Genomic DNA, 26,459 nt, shown 5'->3' on the forward strand with positions numbered 1-26,459 from the left:
CATTCTCTTGCCCCCTCATTTGTTTTCTCTCCTTTCTTTCTTTAGCTCTCTTTATTCCCTCCTCCCTCCATTGGACACAAAATGGTTCTTGGTTTTTCTGTATTCCTGCCTTTTAAAATATTTTTGAAATGAAAACCTTGGTCACTTAACATGCATTTTTTTCCAACAGCAAAGTAGCTTATCAGGAATGCACTGTGTAATGTCATTGTAAGCATTCTGCATGCAGTTTTATACAAGCGTTTAACTGATGAAACATTTGGTATTTTGCTTGGTGCCTTTTTTTTGGTTAGTATATTTTATATTTTTGACTATAGGTAACTGAGGATGGAGCAGATTCAAACCCCTATGTAAAAACCTATTTGCTTCCTGATCCACATAAAGTAACCAAGCACAAAACCAAGGTATCAAGGAAAACTCAAAACCCAACCTACAATGAAATGGTGAGCATCAACATTTTGTATACTGGTATTCCTGTTGTTTCAATTCTGAACTTCTAAACTCGAGTCCCTTAAAAGTTTGCTTTTTGACCTCTGTTTGAACAAATGAGTGGGTAAAGCCTGCAGGTTCTGAACGATAGTAATTATAATGCTATTTCTAAGAGTGCCAAGTTCAGAATCTTCGATCTATCTGTGCAAGGACCTGAGAATTTCATGTAATCCAGGCAAGTGACTTGGTGTGAGGTGACCCCTTGTGGATAACTGCACTTACTGCAAGTAGTGTGATTTGCTGTCTGAGGTCAGCAGTTTTGAATATGATGTCTGCTGGGGGTGAAAATGCTGGCTTCTCAGCAACTGGAAATCCTTTGCCGGAACAGATCACTTCCCTAAAAATTACATTTGCTGGCTGGTTTCCCACTCCCTTGCATATTAAACAAGGCTTCTCTCTGCAGCTAGTGTGCTGTTTGTTGCCTTTTATGCCTTTGTTTAATTTAATGGAGCATTCTGTTCAGTCTTAGTCCATCTGCAGTTCCATTCTTGGTTTGAACTTATTGATTTTGTACCAGCTTGTTCTACAGATTTTCAAAAACTATTTTTTCTTTTTCCTTCTCGGTATTTGAGTATTGCAAGAAGACTGGCATTTATTCCCCAACTTTAGTTGCCCTTTGAGAAGGTGGTGGGATTTTGATATAACTGAGTGACTTCCTCGGCCATGTCAGAGGGCAGTTAAGAGTGAACCATATTGGTGTGGGACTGGAGTGCCATAGACCAGACTGGGTAAGGGTGGCAGCTTTCCTTCCATTAATGGCATTAGTGAACCAATTGGGTTTTTACAATCACAGTTTCATGGTCACTTTTACTGGTACCAGTTATTTCTAGATTTTTTTTTTAATACCAATTGTTGAAGTGGTTAAAATAATTCACTTGCAAATAAATGATTTAGCATGACAGAATCTTCATAAACTCTTTCAGCCCTTAAGAAATCTTGGCAGCTCTCCGCTCCAGTGACGCCTTGGATATGTCCCCGACCTTAACAGAAGTAAGCTGATCAATCCCAGAGGGGATTCATGACATACTGTCAGTTACAGCTCTCATTGCAACTGAAGATCCATTAGCGCTCCTATTTCTTGAGCCCAGAAAGGGCCTCTGGTGTGGCGAGGTGTGTTGTTGGGTGGGGGGAGGTGAGATGTTTGCAAGTGGAAGACGGCAGGCACCTCTGCAGCTTTACAGACATGGGCCATCCACCTGAACATGCTAATTACTTTGTCCCCACAATTTGAGACAGGGTCCATTCGCTTCTGTTTGGCCAGCCGTGGGTTCCACTCAGTCACTCTTGTATCAGAGTTTGGGCTTGAGCTTTTATGTCTATTCCTCCCCCTCACTTGTAGAATGCCTTGAGATACTTTTTACACTAAGGGCATTATGTAAATGAAATTGTTGTCCCATTCTAAATAAACTTTTTGAAAAATGTACCTAAAATAATGGTCTCTGTCCTGTGAACTCTATTTGATTGCTCAACATTGATCAGGCCCAGCACTGGTCAGTTGCAACAAAACTAATAGACTGTGATTGGTGTGTCTAGCTATGGGCTGGACTCCCTTAATAATAGCCTCTGCAAACTAACGTTACACCTTGCATACATATCAGCCTACAGGTGTACCGGGGTCATTTGAATGAGCTATCCTAATAAATGTCTTGCATAGGAAAGAGCTGCACACATTATGAAAGTTCCTCAGGACATCTTGCAACATATTCCCTTTTGAGAAACATTTTTCAGTTCACTTGTAAGGTTCCCAAACAGCAAATCTGGAGCTAGCTGATGGGCATGGAAGATAGATACATTAAGGAGTACAGTACTTGAAATGTGCAATTCTAGTTTTATAAATATTTTTTCTTCCCATTTTAGTTGGTATACAGTGGATACAGTAAAGAATCACTCAAACAGAGGGAGTTGCAGCTGAGTGTGTTAAGCGCAGAGTCGTTACGAGAAAACGTTTACCTGGGTGGCGTTACGTTAACTCTGAAAGAGTTTGACTTGAGCAAGGAAACCGTTAACTGGTACAAACTGACTGCTGCATCCAATGCGTAACCCCCCACGCCTCGCAAAAAGGGTGGGAAGTGGAACAAGTTGCAAAGAAAAGCCTAACCTGGACTCCTGCAAATTTTTTTTTTTTTTACTTGAAAGAAGAAATTAACTGTGGACAAACAGCAAATTCCAGCTGATGCACATCACCAGTGGACCAATCCATTTGATGAAATCACAAAACAAAATTGGTTGCATGCACTTAGTGTCACCTTCATTTTATATCTATTTTTGAGTATCTCCGATTAAAGGATGGTGGGAAATCGTGTGTGCCAAAAGAAAATACTGAAGCACTTCACTGCTTGTAAGCTCAAAATGGTGCCTTTCTCTGTTGCGGCTGCAAGCTCTCAATTAAATTAAAGGTGCTAAGTTCACTGACTTGCTCAGAGGCACAACATTTCCTGGGGAACAGCACAAATCAGATTAGCCACTAGGGTATTAATTGCCGTAATTGCACGTTACTGGGCTGCTTTTAAGTGGAACTGAATGGAAAAGGGTGAAAGTGCCCCTTGGTTTTTTTGTATAGTACACGTGTAGAATGAAGGTTCAAATTTTGAAAATACTATTTCCGTAAACACTAACTCTGTACTTCAAATTCTGATCCAGAAGTTACAATAATTTTATTTTCCCAATTGAAGCTACAGTTTTGTACGCAGCCACGCTGCTGTTTGCTGCGATCTGTGAAGGAGACTGTTCATTTGTGGTAGTGCAGTCTCTGGGGTTACTGTGGTTAATGCCATTGGAGAAGATCCAGAACTAATGACCACTGCTGGCAGACATAATTCCATACAAGTGCAGGCAAACCTACAAAATGAGTGCATAGAAAGGCTTGCACAACCGCTCAACATTTCACATGTGGGTCATTAAATCACAATTCTGTGTGATAGATGATGCTGCCTGTATGTAGATGGTGAATGGCAAAGTGTTGGGGTGAAATTATGAATTCAATTGCAACTCCTGTACTTTTTAATAAAGGTCCAAAATCTGAGCTGAGGGATACTGACTTTGCAGTCACATATTTAAGTATTACTGCTAGCAAAATTTTAAAGGTTTCGGTTATTTGAAATGTGAATTTCACGTTTTTTTTCAAAGTTGCTTTCAGCCATTTCTATGTTACAGTAAAGGCACTGTCTCGCGTGTAGAAAAGTAAAATGTAAGTAATTAAAATTAAGTATTCAAAGGTTTTAAATATAAAGGCAAACCATTATAATTGAAAAGGCACATCAAAGATTAATTTAATTGGGTCTCACCTGGTGGGTATGCTATATTTTTTGCTGAAATTCTTCATTTGCGAAGAAGCACCGAGTGATTAGCAATTTCATAGTGGAAAAAGGAATCTGGTTTTCTAAGATTTACACATCGCAGTTGGTTGAATTCCGCACCCGCCCCCCCCCAAAAAAATTGCAGAACAATTAGCCAGCTACAGAAGTGCAATTGAAATACTCGGTATTATGAGTTTTAACTGATGGGTATGCGTGCGTTTGTTTCCATGAGTCAGTAAAGATGTCTTTTCTGCTGCACTTGAATGGTTAGTTGTACCTTATTGTCTTTAAAATCTGCCCTTCTGCTACAGCCCTGCACAAGATGCTCAGTTCACAAAGGTGGGCAGTAATCCTTGGCAACATTTACACTTGCTGCTGCTTCATGTGCAAGACTTGCAGCTCACTGTGGAAATGCAGAATTGTTCACAATAGAAAACTGGAAGGGCTTTGTATTTATTCATATCAACATGTCTTCCTCTGCAGCAGAGTTCAAATGTTATATAATACTAGCAGGTGGGGGCCTTCACTCCAACCTGTCAATTATTCTGCAATAGCATAGTTGCTGCAAGCTTGCAGTTGCCCTGTGTAACCATGGGTACCTCCGAACAAGACCAATTTGCACAGACTGACCATGTAGTGTTTTGTTTCTTAAAATGTCTCCCTTAGCTAGGGTTGACCTAATCGACAGCAAAACAATTTATATAAAATGCCTCTTCAACTGTGCTGATGTTAGAAGTCTACTGCTCTTATGCTGCTTTTTCCCCTCTATCTAAATATTGAGATGTTGCATATATTGCAGCTTAATCAGCATTATGAAAACACCATGTGTCAGTTGTCATTTATTTAAATAGATTTCTCTATCTGTGAGGTTCTTCAGGCTGTGGTCTCTAACCATCCAAATTCAGATCTACATTTGTGGTACATTTGTCTCCGATGTGTTTAAAATCAGTTTAAGTTTCCTAACTTTTTTTGAAAAAAAAAAATTGCTTACGTTCCATTGGAAGTACACTACCTTGAACTTTTAAGAAGACTGAGCTGAAAAAATGTAGGTTTAATTTGACCAGATGAAGGTTAGATTCAAGCAAAAGCATTTTCCTTCAATAGAAGAAATGGTGCACCATTTTTACAAGTCCCACCTGTTCTTAAAAAAAAAAAAAAAAAAATCATGTGCCTTGCTCAACCTTTCCAACTGAATCCATGTACAAGTAATTCTTGATTACACTTCACTTTTGTATGGCAAAAATGAAATGTTGCTGCTCTTGTCTTTAATGTAAATACTTAATATTTTGTCCTTGTATTTTAAAATTCTAAATCTTCACTCTTATTTGAGGCTGAGAAAATAACCTCCAATACAATTAATAGTTGACTGTTTCAAGGTGTCTCCCAGGTGACAAAAGTTTCAAATGGGATGGTTTCAGCAGAACCCCCTTCAGCAGAGCTGAACGGTGAAATTGAAGACTATTTTCACTACAACAGGTTGAATTTAGGGCTCGGAGAAACTAAATTTTAGCCTTAAACTGTATAACAAACTGCCTTTCTGTATTAATCATGCTATCATTGAAAATTAATATTTGCAAAGATTGTCTGATAAAAATCTTTGCAAATTAGTTTTTAAGTGTGGGACAGTGACGTTGCAAATAACTTGTGTAGGGGAGGGGCGGTCACACTTGTGGTAATTTTGTGATGTTTTATGTTGTCACTACTTGATGCTGTGACTGTATTAAGTGTGAATGTTAGCAGACCAAGAAGCACACTGGGGAGCAAAATGTTGCCTTGACTGATCGACATTGCCTTTAGCTCTAAGAACCAAATGTATGTCCAGATCATGTTTATCTTTTTACTTAGTGAAGATGTACAGTATTTCTATCCAAATCCTGTCCACATCCTAACGGACTAAATGTGACTCCATAACTGTTAAATATGTAACTTGTTTTTAATAAAGTCAGTTTCAAAATCAAATGTTCATGTATATCTTATTTGGGTTGTGGGGTTATAAAGTCCAGTGGATATGGGGCAGATACGTGGAAGTTCGTTCCATTTAAAGATTAATTTTAAATTGATTTATCCAGCAAATGTAAGGGGTGGGGAGGGAGAAGGGAAAAGAGTAAAATCCTTTCAAAGAAATGTCTCCTTTAATTTTTAACTCTGAACATTTCCTTTGTTGCATAAGAAAAAGATAACAGCTAGCACCTAGGTACAAAAAGAATTCAAAATGGTTAATGGAATGTTTGCTTTTATCTCAATGGGGTTGGAATATCAAGTAAGAAGTTATGCTTCAGTTCGACAGAGCATTGCTCAGACCCCATCTCAAATATTGTATTCAGCTTTAGGGACTGGACTTAAGGAAGGATATGTTAGCCATAAAGGGGGAACAGTACAGATTTATCCAAATGACAACAGGCAAAAAAATTCAATTATGAGGAGAGGTTGCATAAACGGGGCTTGTATTCCCTTCATTTTAGACCATTATAGGGTGATTAAATTGAGGTTTCTTCTGTTGGCATACATTTAGTTTGGCAATCACTCACATTCAATCTAATTCTTTGCTCGTTTCCTACCCTTTCACTCAGTCAGTTATGCAATTCACTGTTTTTCCAACATTGGCAGCTCTCGACGCTGCGGGCTGCATTTTACTCACTGCAAATGCAACCGAGCGAGACACAGCAAAAGTTTCCTTATAATTTACACTGACTCAACTTATCTCCAAGCCCCATTGTGAGATCGCCGAAAGCCCACTGTTCAACGTCGTCGCTACTTAATGTAACCCGAAGGAGAAGGCCAGGGCAGAAGATAGGGGCCGAGGAAACAAACAATGCTCACTGATTGTGACTTGACCGCTTCACTTAGTAAGAACTGTGCGTCAGTGAGATATTTTACATCAGAAATGACTCTGCTCCTCCGTGCTGCAATCCTCGCAGCAAACGCGAATCTGAACGACAGCCAACCGACACGCCGCCTGTCACATTTTGCAAGGCACTGATACTTGCGCTGAAGGCTAGTATAGCCGAATAGAATCGGAATGCTGTCCTTGCCCAGAAATGTGCAATCACTGAAATTGTCTTGATGTTCTTACTTAGTCGTCACCGGAGCATGCAATGACACCAGATGAGTAAAGGAAGCACAGCATCATACCTGCATTAACTCAGTGCAGGCGAGCAGCTGCTGCCATTTTGAACTGAAGGCAGCTGAAACAAGAGCAAAAGCTGCCGGGTGCGGTGGCGCGCACCTGTGATCCCGCTGCTGGGAGGCTGAGGCTGTAGGATTGCTTGAGGTCAGGAGTTCTGGGCTGCCGTCTTCTGTGCCGATCGGGTGTCCGCACTAAGAGCAGTATCCACATGGTGGTCCTAGGAGAACCTGGGCTCACCAGGTCGGATAAAGCGGGGTGAACCGGCCCAGGTCGGAAACGGAGCAGGTCAAAGCCCCCGTGCTGCTCGGTAGTCGGGTCGCACTTGTGAATAGAGGCTGCAGTGCAGCCTGGCCAATACAGTGAGACGCATCCTTTTCCCACTCTCTGCTTTACAACAAACAAACAAACAAAAAACCTCCACACGTGTCCATCGCCAACACTGCAAACAAACTCGCTGCCTTTTCTCCCCACATTCAGTCACACCACACTAATCTTGCGACCCGCAATGATTTCCCCTCTCACATCCAATATCATCGCCACAACAAAGCCTCACACTTTACAACATCTTAATCTTCACCAGCCCCCCACGCACATGCACACACACTCTCCCCATCATTATCATCACGGCATTTTACTACCACATTCCCCACTTTGTCTCCGTCACATTCAACTCACGCTTACTGCTCCCTGCTGCTCACTGCAGCCACTGCACTTACAAAATCTCCACTTTACACAATTATGCTCGCCGCGGCCACGAGAGAGCGCAAATCTCATTTCATTCTCCTCCACACTTGACCCACTACTAAATGGCATACATTTAGTTTGGCAATCACTCACATTCAATCTAATTCTTTGCTCGTTTCCTACCCTTTCACTCATTCAGTTATGCAATTCACTGTTTTTCCAACATTAGCAGCTCTCGACGCTGCGGGCTGCATTTTACTCACTGCAAATGCAACCGAGCGAGACACAGCAAAAGTTTCCTTATAATTTACACTGACTCAACTTATCTCCAAGCCCCATTGTGAGATCGCCGAAAGCCCACTGCTCAACGTCGTCGCTACTTAATGTAACCCGAAGGAGAAGGCCAGGGCAGAAGATAGGGGCCGAGGAAACAAACAATGCTCACTGATTGTGACTTGACCGCTTCACTTAGTAAGAACTGTGCGTCAGTGAGATATTTTACATCAGAAATGACTCTGCTCCTCCGTGCTGCAATCCTCGCAGCAAACGCGAATCTGAACGACAGCCAACCGACACGCCGCCTGTCACATTTTGCAAGGCACTGATACTTGCGCTGAAGGCTAGTATAGCCGAATAGAATCGGAATGCTGTCCTTGCCCAGAAATGTGCAATCACTGAAATTGTCTTGATGTTCTTACTTAGTCGTCACCGGAGCATGCAATGACACCAGATGAGTAAAGGAAGCACAGCATCATACCTGCATTAACTCAGTGCAGGCGAGCAGCTGCTGCCATTTTGAACTGAAGGCAGCTGAAACAAGAGCAAAAGCTGCCGGGTGCGGTGGCGCGCACCTGTGATCCCGCTGCTGGGAGGCTGAGGCTGTAGGATTGCTTGAGGTCAGGAGTTCTGGGCTGCCGTCTTCTGTGCCGATCGGGTGTCCGCACTAAGAGCAGTATCCACATGGTGGTCCTAGGAGAACCTGGGCTCACCAGGTCGGATAAAGCGGGGTGAACCGGCCCAGGTCGGAAACGGAGCAGGTCAAAGCCCCCGTGCTGCTCGGTAGTCGGGTCGCACTTGTGAATAGAGGCTGCAGTGCAGCCTGGCCAATACAGTGAGACGCATCCTTTTCCCACTCTCTGCTTTACAACAAACAAACAAACAAAAAACCTCCACACGTGTCCATCGCCAACACTGCAAACAAACTCGCTGCCTTTTCTCCCCACATTCAGTCACACCACACTAATCTTGCGACCCGCAATGATTTCCCCTCTCACATCCAATATCATCGCCACAACAAAGCCTCACACTTTACAACATCTTAATCTTCACCAGCCCCCCACGCACATGCACACACACTCTCCCCATCATTATCATCACGGCATTTTACTACCACATTCCCCACTTTGTCTCCGTCACATTCAACTCACGCTTACTGCTCCCTGCTGCTCACTGCAGCCACTGCACTTACAAAATCTCCACTTTACACAATTATGCTCGCCGCGGCCACGAGAGAGCGCAAATCTCATTTCATTCTCCTCCACACTTGACCCACTACTAAATGGCATACATTTAGTTTGGCAATCACTCACATTCAATCTAATTCTTTGCTCGTTTCCTACCCTTTCACTCATTCAGTTATGCAATTCACTGTTTTTCCAACATTAGCAGCTCTCGACGCTGCGGGCTGCATTTTACTCACTGCAAATGCAACCGAGCGAGACACAGCAAAAGTTTCCTTATAATTTACACTGACTCAACTTATCTCCAAGCCCCATTGTGAGATCGCCGAAAGCCCACTGCTCAACGTCGTCGCTACTTAATGTAACCCGAAGGAGAAGGCCAGGGCAGAAGATAGGGGCCGAGGAAACAAACAATGCTCACTGATTGTGACTTGACCGCTTCACTTAGTAAGAACTGTGCGTCAGTGAGATATTTTACATCAGAAATGACTCTGCTCCTCCGTGCTGCAATCCTCGCAGCAAACGCGAATCTGAACGACAGCCAACCGACACGCCGCCTGTCACATTTTGCAAGGCACTGATACTTGCGCTGAAGGCTAGTATAGCCGAATAGAATCGGAATGCTGTCCTTGCCCAGAAATGTGCAATCACTGAAATTGTCTTGATGTTCTTACTTAGTCGTCACCGGAGCATGCAATGACACCAGATGAGTAAAGGAAGCACAGCATCATACCTGCATTAACTCAGTGCAGGCGAGCAGCTGCTGCCATTTTGAACTGAAGGCAGCTGAAACAAGAGCAAAAGCTGCCGGGTGCGGTGGCGCGCACCTGTGATCCCGCTGCTGGGAGGCTGAGGCTGTAGGATTGCTTGAGGTCAGGAGTTCTGGGCTGCCGTCTTCTGTGCCGATCGGGTGTCCGCACTAAGAGCAGTATCCACATGGTGGTCCTAGGAGAACCTGGGCTCACCAGGTCGGATAAAGCGGGGTGAACCGGCCCAGGTCGGAAACGGAGCAGGTCAAAGCCCCCGTGCTGCTCGGTAGTCGGGTCGCACTTGTGAATAGAGGCTGCAGTGCAGCCTGGCCAATACAGTGAGACGCATCCTTTTCCCACTCTCTGCTTTACAACAAACAAACAAACAAAAAACCTCCACACGTGTCCATCGCCAACACTGCAAACAAACTCGCTGCCTTTTCTCCCCACATTCAGTCACACCACACTAATCTTGCGACCCGCAATGATTTCCCCTCTCACATCCAATATCATCGCCACAACAAAGCCTCACACTTTACAACATCTTAATCTTCACCAGCCCCCCACGCACATGCACACACACTCTCCCCATCATTATCATCACGGCATTTTACTACCACATTCCCCACTTTGTCTCCGTCACATTCAACTCACGCTTACTGCTCCCTGCTGCTCACTGCAGCCACTGCACTTACAAAATCTCCACTTTACACAATTATGCTCGCCGCGGCCACGAGAGAGCGCAAATCTCATTTCATTCTCCTCCACACTTGACCCACTACTAAATGGCATACATTTAGTTTGGCAATCACTCACATTCAATCTAATTCTTTGCTCGTTTCCTACCCTTTCACTCATTCAGTTATGCAATTCACTGTTTTTCCAACATTAGCAGCTCTCGACGCTGCGGGCTGCATTTTACTCACTGCAAATGCAACCGAGCGAGACACAGCAAAAGTTTCCTTATAATTTACACTGACTCAACTTATCTCCAAGCCCCATTGTGAGATCGCCGAAAGCCCACTGCTCAACGTCGTCGCTACTTAATGTAACCCGAAGGAGAAGGCCAGGGCAGAAGATAGGGGCCGAGGAAACAAACAATGCTCACTGATTGTGACTTGACCGCTTCACTTAGTAAGAACTGTGCGTCAGTGAGATATTTTACATCAGAAATGACTCTGCTCCTCCGTGCTGCAATCCTCGCAGCAAACGCGAATCTGAACGACAGCCAACCGACACGCCGCCTGTCACATTTTGCAAGGCACTGATACTTGCGCTGAAGGCTAGTATAGCCGAATAGAATCGGAATGCTGTCCTTGCCCAGAAATGTGCAATCACTGAAATTGTCTTGATGTTCTTACTTAGTCGTCACCGGAGCATGCAATGACACCAGATGAGTAAAGGAAGCACAGCATCATACCTGCATTAACTCAGTGCAGGCGAGCAGCTGCTGCCATTTTGAACTGAAGGCAGCTGAAACAAGAGCAAAAGCTGCCGGGTGCGGTGGCGCGCACCTGTGATCCCGCTGCTGGGAGGCTGAGGCTGTAGCTGTAGGATTGCTTGAGGTCAGGAGTTCTGGGCTGCCGTCTTCTGTGCCGATCGGGTGTCCGCACTAAGAGCAGTATCCACATGGTGGTCCTAGGAGAACCTGGGCTCACCAGGTCGGATAAAGCGGGGTGAACCGGCCCAGGTCGGAAACGGAGCAGGTCAAAGCCCCCGTGCTGCTCGGTAGTCGGGTCGCACTTGTGAATAGAGGCTGCAGTGCAGCCTGGCCAATACAGTGAGACGCATCCTTTTCCCACTCTCTGCTTTACAACAAACAAACAAACAAAAAACCTCCACACGTGTCCATCGCCAACACTGCAAACAAACTCGCTGCCTTTTCTCCCCACATTCAGTCACACCACACTAATCTTGCGACCCGCAATGATTTCCCCTCTCACATCCAATATCATCGCCACAACAAAGCCTCACACTTTACAACATCTTAATCTTCACCAGCCCCCCACGCACATGCACACACACTCTCCCCATCATTATCATCCACGGCATTTTACTACCACATTCCCCACTTTGTCTCCGTCACATTCAACTCACGCTTACTGCTCCCTGCTGCTCACTGCAGCCACTGCACTTACAAAATCTCCACTTTACACAATTATGCTCGCCGCGGCCACGAGAGAGCGCAAATCTCATTTCATTCTCCTCCACACTTGACCCACTACTAAATGGCATACATTTAGTTTGGCAATCACTCACATTCAATCTAATTCTTTGCTCGTTTCCTACCCTTTCACTCATTCAGTTATGCAATTCACTGTTTTTCCAACATTAGCAGCTCTCGACGCTGCGGGCTGCATTTTACTCACTGCAAATGCAACCGAGCGAGACACAGCAAAAGTTTCCTTATAATTTACACTGACTCAACTTATCTCCAAGCCCCATTGTGAGATCGCCGAAAGCCCACTGCTCAACGTCGTCGCTACTTAATGTAACCCGAAGGAGAAGGCCAGGGCAGAAGATAGGGGCCGAGGAAACAAACAATGCTCACTGATTGTGACTTGACCGCTTCACTTAGTAAGAACTGTGCGTCAGTGAGATATTTTACATCAGAAATGACTCTGCTCCTCCGTGCTGCAATCCTCGCAGCAAACGCGAATCTGAACGACAGCCAACCGACACGCCGCCTGTCACATTTTGCAAGGCACTGATACTTGCGCTGAAGGCTAGTATAGCCGAATAGAATCGGAATGCTGTCCTTGCCCAGAAATGTGCAATCACTGAAATTGTCTTGATGTTCTTACTTAGTCGTCACCGGAGCATGCAATGACACCAGATGAGTAAAGGAAGCACAGCATCATACCTGCATTAACTCAGTGCAGGCGAGCAGCTGCTGCCATTTTGAACTGAAGGCAGCTGAAACAAGAGCAAAAGCTGCCGGGTGCGGTGGCGCGCACCTGTGATCCCGCTGCTGGGAGGCTGAGGCTGTAGGATTGCTTGAGGTCAGGAGTTCTGGGCTGCCGTCTTCTGTGCCGATCGGGTGTCCGCACTAAGAGCAGTATCCACATGGTGGTCCTAGGAGAACCTGGGCTCACCAGGTCGGATAAAGCGGGGTGAACCGGCCCAGGTCGGAAACGGAGCAGGTCAAAGCCCCCGTGCTGCTCGGTAGTCGGGTCGCACTTGTGAATAGAGGCTGCAGTGCAGCCTGGCCAATACAGTGAGACGCATCCTTTTCCCACTCTCTGCTTTACAACAAACAAACAAACAAAAAACCTCCACACGTGTCCATCGCCAACACTGCAAACAAACTCGCTGCCTTTTCTCCCCACATTCAGTCACACCACACTAATCTTGCGACCCGCAATGATTTCCCCTCTCACATCCAATATCATCGCCACAACAAAGCCTCACACTTTACAACATCTTAATCTTCACCAGCCCCCCACGCACATGCACACACACTCTCCCCATCATTATCATCACGGCATTTTACTACCACATTCCCCACTTTGTCTCCGTCACATTCAACTCACGCTTACTGCTCCCTGCTGCTCACTGCAGCCACTGCACTTACAAAATCTCCACTTTACACAATTATGCTCGCCGCGGCCACGAGAGAGCGCAAATCTCATTTCATTCTCCTCCACACTTGACCCACTACTAAATGGCATACATTTAGTTTGGCAATCACTCACATTCAATCTAATTCTTTGCTCGTTTCCTACCCTTTCACTCATTCAGTTATGCAATTCACTGTTTTTCCAACATTAGCAGCTCTCGACGCTGCGGGCTGCATTTTACTCACTGCAAATGCAACCGAGCGAGACACAGCAAAAGTTTCCTTATAATTTACACTGACTCAACTTATCTCCAAGCCCCATTGTGAGATCGCCGAAAGCCCACTGCTCAACGTCGTCGCTACTTAATGTAACCCGAAGGAGAAGGCCAGGGCAGAAGATAGGGGCCGAGGAAACAAACAATGCTCACTGATTGTGACTTGACCGCTTCACTTAGTAAGAACTGTGCGTCAGTGAGATATTTTACATCAGAAATGACTCTGCTCCTCCGTGCTGCAATCCTCGCAGCAAACGCGAATCTGAACGACAGCCAACCGACACGCCGCCTGTCACATTTTGCAAGGCACTGATACTTGCGCTGAAGGCTAGTATAGCCGAATAGAATCGGAATGCTGTCCTTGCCCAGAAATGTGCAATCACTGAAATTGTCTTGATGTTCTTACTTAGTCGTCACCGGAGCATGCAATGACACCAGATGAGTAAAGGAAGCACAGCATCATACCTGCATTAACTCAGTGCAGGCGAGCAGCTGCTGCCATTTTGAACTGAAGGCAGCTGAAACAAGAGCAAAAGCTGCCGGGTGCGGTGGCGCGCACCTGTGATCCCGCTGCTGGGAGGCTGAGGCTGTAGGATTGCTTGAGGTCAGGAGTTCTGGGCTGCCGTCTTCTGTGCCGATCGGGTGTCCGCACTAAGAGCAGTATCCACATGGTGGTCCTAGGAGAACCTGGGCTCACCAGGTCGGATAAAGCGGGGTGAACCGGCCCAGGTCGGAAACGGAGCAGGTCAAAGCCCCCGTGCTGCTCGGTAGTCGGGTCGCACTTGTGAATAGAGGCTGCAGTGCAGCCTGGCCAATACAGTGAGACGCATCCTTTTCCCACTCTCTGCTTTACAACAAACAAACAAACAAAAAACCTCCACACGTGTCCATCGCCAACACTGCAAACAAACTCGCTGCCTTTTCTCCCCACATTCAGTCACACCACACTAATCTTGCGACCCGCAATGATTTCCCCTCTCACATCCAATATCATCGCCACAACAAAGCCTCACACTTTACAACATCTTAATCTTCACCAGCCCCCCACGCACATGCACACACACTCTCCCCATCATTATCATCACGGCATTTTACTACCACATTCCCCACTTTGTCTCCGTCACATTCAACTCACGCTTACTGCTCCCTGCTGCTCACTGCAGCCACTGCACTTACAAAATCTCCACTTTACACAATTATGCTCGCCGCGGCCACGAGAGAGCGCAAATCTCATTTCATTCTCCTCCACACTTGACCCACTACTAAATGGCATACATTTAGTTTGGCAATCACTCACATTCAATCTAATTCTTTGCTCGTTTCCTACCCTTTCACTCATTCAGTTATGCAATTCACTGTTTTTCCAACATTAGCAGCTCTCGACGCTGCGGGCTGCATTTTACTCACTGCAAATGCAACCGAGCGAGACACAGCAAAAGTTTCCTTATAATTTACACTGACTCAACTTATCTCCAAGCCCCATTGTGAGATCGCCGAAAGCCCACTGCTCAACGTCGTCGCTACTTAATGTAACCCGAAGGAGAAGGCCAGGGCAGAAGATAGGGGCCGAGGAAACAAACAATGCTCACTGATTGTGACTTGACCGCTTCACTTAGTAAGAACTGTGCGTCAGTGAGATATTTTACATCAGAAATGACTCTGCTCCTCCGTGCTGCAATCCTCGCAGCAAACGCGAATCTGAACGACAGCCAACCGACACGCCGCCTGTCACATTTTGCAAGGCACTGATACTTGCGCTGAAGGCTAGTATAGCCGAATAGAATCGGAATGCTGTCCTTGCCCAGAAATGTGCAATCACTGAAATTGTCTTGATGTTCTTACTTAGTCGTCACCGGAGCATGCAATGACACCAGATGAGTAAAGGAAGCACAGCATCATACCTGCATTAACTCAGTGCAGGCGAGCAGCTGCTGCCATTTTGAACTGAAGGCAGCTGAAACAAGAGCAAAAGCTGCCGGGTGCGGTGGCGCGCACCTGTGATCCCGCTGCTGGGAGGCTGAGGCTGTAGGATTGCTTGAGGTCAGGAGTTCTGGGCTGCCGTCTTCTGTGCCGATCGGGTGTCCGCACTAAGAGCAGTATCCACATGGTGGTCCTAGGAGAACCTGGGCTCACCAGGTCGGATAAAGCGGGGTGAACCGGCCCAGGTCGGAAACGGAGCAGGTCAAAGCCCCCGTGCTGCTCGGTAGTCGGGTCGCACTTGTGAATAGAGGCTGCAGTGCAGCCTGGCCAATACAGTGAGACGCATCCTTTTCCCACTCTCTGCTTTACAACAAACAAACAAACAAAAAACCTCCACACGTGTCCATCGCCAACACTGCAAACAAACTCGCTGCCTTTTCTCCCCACATTCAGTCACACCACACTAATCTTGCGACCCGCAATGATTTCCCCTCTCACATCCAATATCATCGCCACAACAAAGCCTCACACTTTACAACATCTTAATCTTCACCAGCCCCCCACGCACATGCACACACACTCTCCCCATCATTATCATCACGGCATTTTACTACCACATTCCCCACTTTGTCTCCGTCACATTCAACTCACGCTTACTGCTCCCTGCTGCTCACTGCAGCCACTGCACTTACAAAATCTCCACTTTACACAATTATGCTCGCCGCGGCCACGAGAGAGCGCAAATCTCATTTCATTCTCCTCCACACTTGACCCACTACTAAATGGCATACATTTAGTTTGGCAATCACTCACATTCAATCTAATTCTTTGCTCGTTTCCTACCCTTTCACTCATTCAGTTATGCAATTCACTGTTTTTCCAACATTAGCAGCTCTCGACGCTGCGGGCTGCATTTTACTCACTGCAAATGCAACCGAGCGAGACACAGCAAAAGTTTCCTTATAATTTACACTGACTCAACTTATCTCCAAGCCCCATTGTGAGATCGCCGAAAGCCCACTGCTCAACGTCGTCGCTACTTAATGTAACCCGAAGGAGAAGGCCAGGGCAGAAGATAGGGGCCGAGGAAACAAACAATGCTCACTGATTGTGACTTGACCGCTTCACTTAGTAAGAACTGTGCGTCAGTGAGATATTTTACATCAGAAATGACTCTGCTCCTCCGTGCTGCAATCCTCGCAGCAAACGCGAATCTGAACGACAGCCAACCGACACGCCGCCTGTCACATTTTGCAAGGCACTGATACTTGCGCTGAAGGCTAGTATAGCCGAATAGAATCGGAATGCTGTCCTTGCCCAGAAATGTGCAATCACTGAAATTGTCTTGATGTTCTTACTTAGTCGTCACCGGAGCATGCAATGACACCAGATGAGTAAAGGAAGCACAGCATCATACCTGCATTAACTCAGTGCAGGCGAGCAGCTGCTGCCATTTTGAACTGAAGGCAGCTGAAACAAGAGCAAAAGCTGCCGGGTGCGGTGGCGCGCACCTGTGATCCCGCTGCTGGGAGGCTGAGGCTGTAGGATTGCTTGAGGTCAGGAGTTCTGGGCTGCCGTCTTCTGTGCCGATCGGGTGTCCGCACTAAGAGCAGTATCCACATGGTGGTCCTAGGATAACCTGGGCTCACCAGGTCGGATAAAGCGGGGTGAACCGGCCCAGGTCGGAAACGGAGCAGGTCAAAGCCCCCGTGCTGCTCGGTAGTCGGGTCGCACTTGTGAATAGAGGCTGCAGTGCAGCCTGGCCAATACAGTGAGACGCATCCTTTTCCCACTCTCTGCTTTACAACAAACAAACAAACAAAAAACCTCCACACGTGTCCATCGCCAACACTGCAAACAAACTCGCTGCCTTTTCTCCCCACATTCAGTCACACCACACTAATCTTGCGACCCGCAATGATTTCCCCTCTCACATCCAATATCATCGCCACAACAAAGCCTCACACTTTACAACATCTTAATCTTCACCAGCCCCCCACGCACATGCACACACACTCTCCCCATCATTATCATCACGGCATTTTACTACCACATTCCCCACTTTGTCTCCGTCACATTCAACTCACGCTTACTGCTCCCTGCTGCTCACTGCAGCCACTGCACTTACAAAATCTCCACTTTACACAATTATGCTCGCCGCGGCCACGAGAGAGCGCAAATCTCATTTCATTCTCCTCCACACTTGACCCACTACTAAATGGCATACATTTAGTTTGGCAATCACTCACATTCAATCTAATTCTTTGCTCGTTTCCTACCCTTTCACTCATTCAGTTATGCAATTCACTGTTTTTCCAACATTAGCAGCTCTCGACGCTGCGGGCTGCATTTTACTCACTGCAAATGCAACCGAGCGAGACACAGCAAAAGTTTCCTTATAATTTACACTGACTCAACTTATCTCCAAGCCCCATTGTGAGATCGCCGAAAGCCCACTGCTCAACGTCGTCGCTACTTAATGTAACCCGAAGGAGAAGGCCAGGGCAGAAGATAGGGGCCGAGGAAACAAACAATGCTCACTGATTGTGACTTGACCGCTTCACTTAGTAAGAACTGTGCGTCAGTGAGATATTTTACATCAGAAATGACTCTGCTCCTCCGTGCTGCAATCCTCGCAGCAAACGCGAATCTGAACGACAGCCAACCGACACGCCGCCTGTCACATTTTGCAAGGCACTGATACTTGCGCTGAAGGCTAGTATAGCCGAATAGAATCGGAATGCTGTCCTTGCCCAGAAATGTGCAATCACTGAAATTGTCTTGATGTTCTTACTTAGTCGTCACCGGAGCATGCAATGACACCAGATGAGTAAAGGAAGCACAGCATCATACCTGCATTAACTCAGTGCAGGCGAGCAGCTGCTGCCATTTTGAACTGAAGGCAGCTGAAACAAGAGCAAAAGCTGCCGGGTGCGGTGGCGCGCACCTGTGATCCCGCTGCTGGGAGGCTGAGGCTGTAGGATTGCTTGAGGTCAGGAGTTCTGGGCTGCCGTCTTCTGTGCCGATCGGGTGTCCGCACTAAGAGCAGTATCCACATGGTGGTCCTAGGAGAACCTGGGCTCACCAGGTCGGATAAAGCGGGGTGAACCGGCCCAGGTCGGAAACGGAGCAGGTCAAAGCCCCCGTGCTGCTCGGTAGTCGGGTCGCACTTGTGAATAGAGGCTGCAGTGCAGCCTGGCCAATACAGTGAGACGCATCCTTTTCCCACTCTCTGCTTTACAACAAACAAACAAACAAAAAACCTCCACACGTGTCCATCGCCAACACTGCAAACAAACTCGCTGCCTTTTCTCCCCACATTCAGTCACACCACACTAATCTTGCGACCCGCAATGATTTCCCCTCTCACATCCAATATCATCGCCACAACAAAGCCTCACACTTTACAACATCTTAATCTTCACCAGCCCCCCACGCACATGCACACACACTCTCCCCATCATTATCATCACGGCATTTTACTACCACATTCCCCACTTTGTCTCCGTCACATTCAACTCACGCTTACTGCTCCCTGCTGCTCACTGCAGCCACTGCACTTACAAAATCTCCACTTTACACAATTATGCTCGCCGCGGCCACGAGAGAGCGCAAATCTCATTTCATTCTCCTCCACACTTGACCCACTACTAAATGGCATACATTTAGTTTGGCAATCACTCACATTCAATCTAATTCTTTGCTCGTTTCCTACCCTTTCACTCATTCAGTTATGCAATTCACTGTTTTTCCAACATTAGCAGCTCTCGACGCTGCGGGCTGCATTTTACTCACTGCAAATGCAACCGAGCGAGACACAGCAAAAGTTTCCTTATAATTTACACTGACTCAACTTATCTCCAAGCCCCATTGTGAGATCGCCGAAAGCCCACTGCTCAACGTCGTCGCTACTTAATGTAACCCGAAGGAGAAGGCCAGGGCAGAAGATAGGGGCCGAGGAAACAAACAATGCTCACTGATTGTGACTTGACCGCTTCACTTAGTAAGAACTGTGCGTCAGTGAGATATTTTACATCAGAAATGACTCTGCTCCTCCGTGCTGCAATCCTCGCAGCAAACGCGAATCTGAACGACAGCCAACCGACACGCCGCCTGTCACATTTTGCAAGGCACTGATACTTGCGCTGAAGGCTAGTATAGCCGAATAGAATCGGAATGCTGTCCTTGCCCAGAAATGTGCAATCACTGAAATTGTCTTGATGTTCTTACTTAGTCGTCACCGGAGCATGCAATGACACCAGATGAGTAAAGGAAGCACAGCATCATACCTGCATTAACTCAGTGCAGGCGAGCAGCTGCTGCCATTTTGAACTGAAGGCAGCTGAAACAAGAGCAAAAGCTGCCGGGTGCGGTGGCGCGCACCTGTGATCCCGCTGCTGGGAGGCTGAGGCTGTAGGATTGCTTGAGGTCAGGAGTTCTGGGCTGCCGTCTTCTGTGCCGATCGGGTGTCCGCATCTAAGAGCAGTATCCACATGGTGGTCCTAGGATAACCTGGGCTCACCAGGTCGGATAAAGCGGGGTGAACCGGCCCAGGTCGGAAACGGAGCAGGTCAAAGCCCCCGTGCTGCTCGGTAGTCGGGTCGCACTTGTGAATAGAGGCTGCAGTGCAGCCTGGCCAATACAGTGAGACGCATCCTTTTCCCACTCTCTGCTTTACAACAAACAAACAAACAAAAAACCTCCACACGTGTCCATCGCCAACACTGCAAACAAACTCGCTGCCTTTTCTCCCCACATTCAGTCACACCACACTAATCTTGCGACCCGCAATGATTTCCCCTCTCACATCCAATATCATCGCCACAACAAAGCCTCACACTTTACAACATCTTAATCTTCACCAGCCCCCCACGCACATGCACACACACTCTCCCCATCATTATCATCACGGCATTTTACTACCACATTCCCCACTTTGTCTCCGTCACATTCAACTCACGCTTACTGCTCCCTGCTGCTCACTGCAGCCACTGCACTTACAAAATCTCCACTTTACACAATTATGCTCGCCGCGGCCACGAGAGAGCGCAAATCTCATTTCATTCTCCTCCACACTTGACCCACTACTAAATGGCATACATTTAGTTTGGCAATCACTCACATTCAATCTAATTCTTTGCTCGTTTCCTACCCTTTCACTCATTCAGTTATGCAATTCACTGTTTTTCCAACATTAGCAGCTCTCGACGCTGCGGGCTGCATTTTACTCACTGCAAATGCAACCGAGCGAGACACAGCAAAAGTTTCCTTATAATTTACACTGACTCAACTTATCTCCAAGCCCCATTGTGAGATCGCCGAAAGCCCACTGCTCAACGTCGTCGCTACTTAATGTAACCCGAAGGAGAAGGCCAGGGCAGAAGATAGGGGCCGAGGAAACAAACAATGCTCACTGATTGTGACTTGACCGCTTCACTTAGTAAGAACTGTGCGTCAGTGAGATATTTTACATCAGAAATGACTCTGCTCCTCCGTGCTGCAATCCTCGCAGCAAACGCGAATCTGAACGACAGCCAACCGACACGCCGCCTGTCACATTTTGCAAGGCACTGATACTTGCGCTGAAGGCTAGTATAGCCGAATAGAATCGGAATGCTGTCCTTGCCCAGAAATGTGCAATCACTGAAATTGTCTTGATGTTCTTACTTAGTCGTCACCGGAGCATGCAATGACACCAGATGAGTAAAGGAAGCACAGCATCATACCTGCATTAACTCAGTGCAGGCGAGCAGCTGCTGCCATTTTGAACTGAAGGCAGCTGAAACAAGAGCAAAAGCTGCCGGGTGCGGTGGCGCGCACCTGTGATCCCGCTGCTGGGAGGCTGAGGCTGTAGGATTGCTTGAGGTCAGGAGTTCTGGGCTGCCGTCTTCTGTGCCGATCGGGTGTCCGCACTAAGAGCAGTATCCACATGGTGGTCCTAGGAGAACCTGGGCTCACCAGGTCGGATAAAGCGGGGTGAACCGGCCCAGGTCGGAAACGGAGCAGGTCAAAGCCCCCGTGCTGCTCGGTAGTCGGGTCGCACTTGTGAATAGAGGCTGCAGTGCAGCCTGGCCAATACAGTGAGACGCATCCTTTTCCCACTCTCTGCTTTACAACAAACAAACAAACAAAAAACCTCCACACGTGTCCATCGCCAACACTGCAAACAAACTCGCTGCCTTTTCTCCCCACATTCAGTCACACCACACTAATCTTGCGACCCGCAATGATTTCCCCTCTCACATCCAATATCATCGCCACAACAAAGCCTCACACTTTACAACATCTTAATCTTCACCAGCCCCCCACGCACATGCACACACACTCTCCCCATCATTATCATCACGGCATTTTACTACCACATTCCCCACTTTGTCTCCGTCACATTCAACTCACGCTTACTGCTCCCTGCTGCTCACTGCAGCCACTGCACTTACAAAATCTCCACTTTACACAATTATGCTCGCCGCGGCCACGAGAGAGCGCAAATCTCATTTCATTCTCCTCCACACTTGACCCACTACTAAATGGCATACATTTAGTTTGGCAATCACTCACATTCAATCTAATTCTTTGCTCGTTTCCTACCCTTTCACTCATTCAGTTATGCAATTCACTGTTTTTCCAACATTAGCAGCTCTCGACGCTGCGGGCTGCATTTTACTCACTGCAAATGCAACCGAGCGAGACACAGCAAAAGTTTCCTTATAATTTACACTGACTCAACTTATCTCCAAGCCCCATTGTGAGATCGCCGAAAGCCCACTGCTCAACGTCGTCGCTACTTAATGTAACCCGAAGGAGAAGGCCAGGGCAGAAGATAGGGGCCGAGGAAACAAACAATGCTCACTGATTGTGACTTGACCGCTTCACTTAGTAAGAACTGTGCGTCAGTGAGATATTTTACATCAGAAATGACTCTGCTCCTCCGTGCTGCAATCCTCGCAGCAAACGCGAATCTGAACGACAGCCAACCGACACGCCGCCTGTCACATTTTGCAAGGCACTGATACTTGCGCTGAAGGCTAGTATAGCCGAATAGAATCGGAATGCTGTCCTTGCCCAGAAATGTGCAATCACTGAAATTGTCTTGATGTTCTTACTTAGTCGTCACCGGAGCATGCAATGACACCAGATGAGTAAAGGAAGCACAGCATCATACCTGCATTAACTCAGTGCAGGCGAGCAGCTGCTGCCATTTTGAACTGAAGGCAGCTGAAACAAGAGCAAAAGCTGCCGGGTGCGGTGGCGCGCACCTGTGATCCCGCTGCTGGGAGGCTGAGGCTGTAGCTGTAGGATTGCTTGAGGTCAGGAGTTCTGGGCTGCCGTCTTCTGTGCCGATCGGGTGTCCGCACTAAGAGCAGTATCCACATGGTGGTCCTAGGAGAACCTGGGCTCACCAGGTCGGATAAAGCGGGGTGAACCGGCCCAGGTCGGAAACGGAGCAGGTCAAAGCCCCCGTGCTGCTCGGTAGTCGGGTCGCACTTGTGAATAGAGGCTGCAGTGCAGCCTGGCCAATACAGTGAGACGCATCCTTTTCCCACTCTCTGCTTTACAACAAACAAACAAACAAAAAACCTCCACACGTGTCCATCGCCAACACTGCAAACAAACTCGCTGCCTTTTCTCCCCACATTCAGTCACACCACACTAATCTTGCGACCCGCAATGATTTCCCCTCTCACATCCAATATCATCGCCACAACAAAGCCTCACACTTTACAACATCTTAATCTTCACCAGCCCCCCACGCACATGCACACACACTCTCCCCATCATTATCATCCACGGCATTTTACTACCACATTCCCCACTTTGTCTCCGTCACATTCAACTCACGCTTACTGCTCCCTGCTGCTCACTGCAGCCACTGCACTTACAAAATCTCCACTTTACACAATTATGCTCGCCGCGGCCACGAGAGAGCGCAAATCTCATTTCATTCTCCTCCACACTTGACCCACTACTAAATGGCATACATTTAGTTTGGCAATCACTCACATTCAATCTAATTCTTTGCTCGTTTCCTACCCTTTCACTCATTCAGTTATGCAATTCACTGTTTTTCCAACATTAGCAGCTCTCGACGCTGCGGGCTGCATTTTACTCACTGCAAATGCAACCGAGCGAGACACAGCAAAAGTTTCCTTATAATTTACACTGACTCAACTTATCTCCAAGCCCCATTGTGAGATCGCCGAAAGCCCACTGCTCAACGTCGTCGCTACTTAATGTAACCCGAAGGAGAAGGCCAGGGCAGAAGATAGGGGCCGAGGAAACAAACAATGCTCACTGATTGTGACTTGACCGCTTCACTTAGTAAGAACTGTGCGTCAGTGAGATATTTTACATCAGAAATGACTCTGCTCCTCCGTGCTGCAATCCTCGCAGCAAACGCGAATCTGAACGACAGCCAACCGACACGCCGCCTGTCACATTTTGCAAGGCACTGATACTTGCGCTGAAGGCTAGTATAGCCGAATAGAATCGGAATGCTGTCCTTGCCCAGAAATGTGCAATCACTGAAATTGTCTTGATGTTCTTACTTAGTCGTCACCGGAGCATGCAATGACACCAGATGAGTAAAGGAAGCACAGCATCATACCTGCATTAACTCAGTGCAGGCGAGCAGCTGCTGCCATTTTGAACTGAAGGCAGCTGAAACAAGAGCAAAAGCTGCCGGGTGCGGTGGCGCGCACCTGTGATCCCGCTGCTGGGAGGCTGAGGCTGTAGCTGTAGGATTGCTTGAGGTCAGGAGTTCTGGGCTGCCGTCTTCTGTGCCGATCGGGTGTCCGCACTAAGAGCAGTATCCACATGGTGGTCCTAGGAGAACCTGGGCTCACCAGGTCGGATAAAGCGGGGTGAACCGGCCCAGGTCGGAAACGGAGCAGGTCAAAGCCCCCGTGCTGCTCGGTAGTCGGGTCGCACTTGTGAATAGAGGCTGCAGTGCAGCCTGGCCAATACAGTGAGACGCATCCTTTTCCCACTCTCTGCTTTACAACAAACAAACAAACAAAAAACCTCCACACGTGTCCATCGCCAACACTGCAAACAAACTCGCTGCCTTTTCTCCCCACATTCAGTCACACCACACTAATCTTGCGACCCGCAATGATTTCCCCTCTCACATCCAATATCATCGCCACAACAAAGCCTCACACTTTACAACATCTTAATCTTCACCAGCCCCCCACGCACATGCACACACACTCTCCCCATCATTATCATCCACGGCATTTTACTACCACATTCCCCACTTTGTCTCCGTCACATTCAACTCACGCTTACTGCTCCCTGCTGCTCACTGCAGCCACTGCACTTACAAAATCTCCACTTTACACAATTATGCTCGCCGCGGCCACGAGAGAGCGCAAATCTCATTTCATTCTCCTCCACACTTGACCCACTACTAAATGGCATACATTTAGTTTGGCAATCACTCACATTCAATCTAATTCTTTGCTCGTTTCCTACCCTTTCACTCATTCAGTTATGCAATTCACTGTTTTTCCAACATTAGCAGCTCTCGACGCTGCGGGCTGCATTTTACTCACTGCAAATGCAACCGAGCGAGACACAGCAAAAGTTTCCTTATAATTTACACTGACTCAACTTATCTCCAAGCCCCATTGTGAGATCGCCGAAAGCCCACTGCTCAACGTCGTCGCTACTTAATGTAACCCGAAGGAGAAGGCCAGGGCAGAAGATAGGGGCCGAGGAAACAAACAATGCTCACTGATTGTGACTTGACCGCTTCACTTAGTAAGAACTGTGCGTCAGTGAGATATTTTACATCAGAAATGACTCTGCTCCTCCGTGCTGCAATCCTCGCAGCAAACGCGAATCTGAACGACAGCCAACCGACACGCCGCCTGTCACATTTTGCAAGGCACTGATACTTGCGCTGAAGGCTAGTATAGCCGAATAGAATCGGAATGCTGTCCTTGCCCAGAAATGTGCAATCACTGAAATTGTCTTGATGTTCTTACTTAGTCGTCACCGGAGCATGCAATGACACCAGATGAGTAAAGGAAGCACAGCATCATACCTGCATTAACTCAGTGCAGGCGAGCAGCTGCTGCCATTTTGAACTGAAGGCAGCTGAAACAAGAGCAAAAGCTGCCGGGTGCGGTGGCGCGCACCTGTGATCCCGCTGCTGGGAGGCTGAGGCTGTAGGATTGCTTGAGGTCAGGAGTTCTGGGCTGCCGTCTTCTGTGCCGATCGGGTGTCCGCACTAAGAGCAGTATCCACATGGTGGTCCTAGGAGAACCTGGGCTCACCAGGTCGGATAAAGCGGGGTGAACCGGCCCAGGTCGGAAACGGAGCAGGTCAAAGCCCCCGTGCTGCTCGGTAGTCGGGTCGCACTTGTGAATAGAGGCTGCAGTGCAGCCTGGCCAATACAGTGAGACGCATCCTTTTCCCACTCTCTGCTTTACAACAAACAAACAAACAAAAAACCTCCACACGTGTCCATCGCCAACACTGCAAACAAACTCGCTGCCTTTTCTCCCCACATTCAGTCACACCACACTAATCTTGCGACCCGCAATGATTTCCCCTCTCACATCCAATATCATCGCCACAACAAAGCCTCACACTTTACAACATCTTAATCTTCACCAGCCCCCCACGCACATGCACACACACTCTCCCCATCATTATCATCACGGCATTTTACTACCACATTCCCCACTTTGTCTCCGTCACATTCAACTCACGCTTACTGCTCCCTGCTGCTCACTGCAGCCACTGCACTTACAAAATCTCCACTTTACACAATTATGCTCGCCGCGGCCACGAGAGAGCGCAAATCTCATTTCATTCTCCTCCACACTTGACCCACTACTAAATGGCATACATTTAGTTTGGCAATCACTCACATTCAATCTAATTCTTTGCTCGT

General features: G+C 47.4%; 1 protein-coding gene and 14 non-coding genes across 18 annotated transcripts in view; all 15 read left to right on the forward strand.

The window, feature by feature from the left end:
• Window positions 1-5,741, forward strand: part of pik3c2a (phosphatidylinositol-4-phosphate 3-kinase, catalytic subunit type 2 alpha) — a 144,532-nt gene extending 138,791 nt beyond the window's left edge. For 3 of the 4 annotated variants that reach the window (XM_086007855.1, XM_086007857.1, XM_086007856.1), the window contains exons 32-33: window positions 315-440; window positions 2,344-5,741. In XM_086007855.1, the coding sequence (XP_085863981.1) occupies window positions 315-440; window positions 2,344-2,526 (309 nt within the window). In that variant the 3' untranslated portion in view covers window positions 2,527-5,741. Of the gene's footprint in view, window positions 1-314; window positions 441-1,058; window positions 1,215-2,343 lie in introns of all 4 variants that reach the window. The other variant, XR_015080987.1, reaches the window with a different exon arrangement.
• A 1,246-nt stretch (window positions 5,742-6,987) lies between these two features.
• On the forward strand, window positions 6,988-7,285 carry LOC147106766 (signal recognition particle RNA). The gene has a single exon (XR_015081211.1).
• Window positions 7,286-8,423: 1,138 nt separating this feature from the next.
• Window positions 8,424-8,721, forward strand: LOC147106767 (signal recognition particle RNA). Its single transcript, XR_015081222.1, has one exon.
• A 1,138-nt stretch (window positions 8,722-9,859) lies between these two features.
• On the forward strand, window positions 9,860-10,157 carry LOC147106768 (signal recognition particle RNA). Its single transcript, XR_015081233.1, has one exon.
• A 1,138-nt stretch (window positions 10,158-11,295) lies between these two features.
• Window positions 11,296-11,599, forward strand: LOC147106769 (signal recognition particle RNA). The gene has a single exon (XR_015081223.1).
• Window positions 11,600-12,738: 1,139 nt separating this feature from the next.
• On the forward strand, window positions 12,739-13,036 carry LOC147106770 (signal recognition particle RNA). The gene has a single exon (XR_015081243.1).
• Window positions 13,037-14,174: 1,138 nt separating this feature from the next.
• On the forward strand, window positions 14,175-14,472 carry LOC147106771 (signal recognition particle RNA). The gene has a single exon (XR_015081247.1).
• A 1,138-nt stretch (window positions 14,473-15,610) lies between these two features.
• On the forward strand, window positions 15,611-15,908 carry LOC147106772 (signal recognition particle RNA). Its single transcript, XR_015081248.1, has one exon.
• A 1,138-nt stretch (window positions 15,909-17,046) lies between these two features.
• Window positions 17,047-17,344, forward strand: LOC147106773 (signal recognition particle RNA). The gene has a single exon (XR_015081117.1).
• Window positions 17,345-18,482: 1,138 nt separating this feature from the next.
• LOC147106774 (signal recognition particle RNA) lies at window positions 18,483-18,780 on the forward strand. Its single transcript, XR_015081249.1, has one exon.
• Window positions 18,781-19,918: 1,138 nt separating this feature from the next.
• On the forward strand, window positions 19,919-20,217 carry LOC147106775 (signal recognition particle RNA). The gene has a single exon (XR_015081202.1).
• Window positions 20,218-21,355: 1,138 nt separating this feature from the next.
• On the forward strand, window positions 21,356-21,653 carry LOC147106776 (signal recognition particle RNA). The gene has a single exon (XR_015081250.1).
• Window positions 21,654-22,791: 1,138 nt separating this feature from the next.
• LOC147106777 (signal recognition particle RNA) lies at window positions 22,792-23,095 on the forward strand. Its single transcript, XR_015081224.1, has one exon.
• A 1,139-nt stretch (window positions 23,096-24,234) lies between these two features.
• On the forward strand, window positions 24,235-24,538 carry LOC147106778 (signal recognition particle RNA). The gene has a single exon (XR_015081225.1).
• A 1,139-nt stretch (window positions 24,539-25,677) lies between these two features.
• On the forward strand, window positions 25,678-25,975 carry LOC147106779 (signal recognition particle RNA). The gene has a single exon (XR_015081252.1).
• The last annotated feature ends 484 nt before the right edge of the window (window positions 25,976-26,459 follow it).

The sequence above is a fragment of the Somniosus microcephalus genome, chromosome 15 (genome assembly GCF_052327205.1).
Source record: "Somniosus microcephalus isolate GS21.2 chromosome 15, FLI_Smic_1.0, whole genome shotgun sequence".
Taxonomy (NCBI): Eukaryota; Metazoa; Chordata; class Chondrichthyes; order Squaliformes; family Somniosidae; genus Somniosus; species Somniosus microcephalus.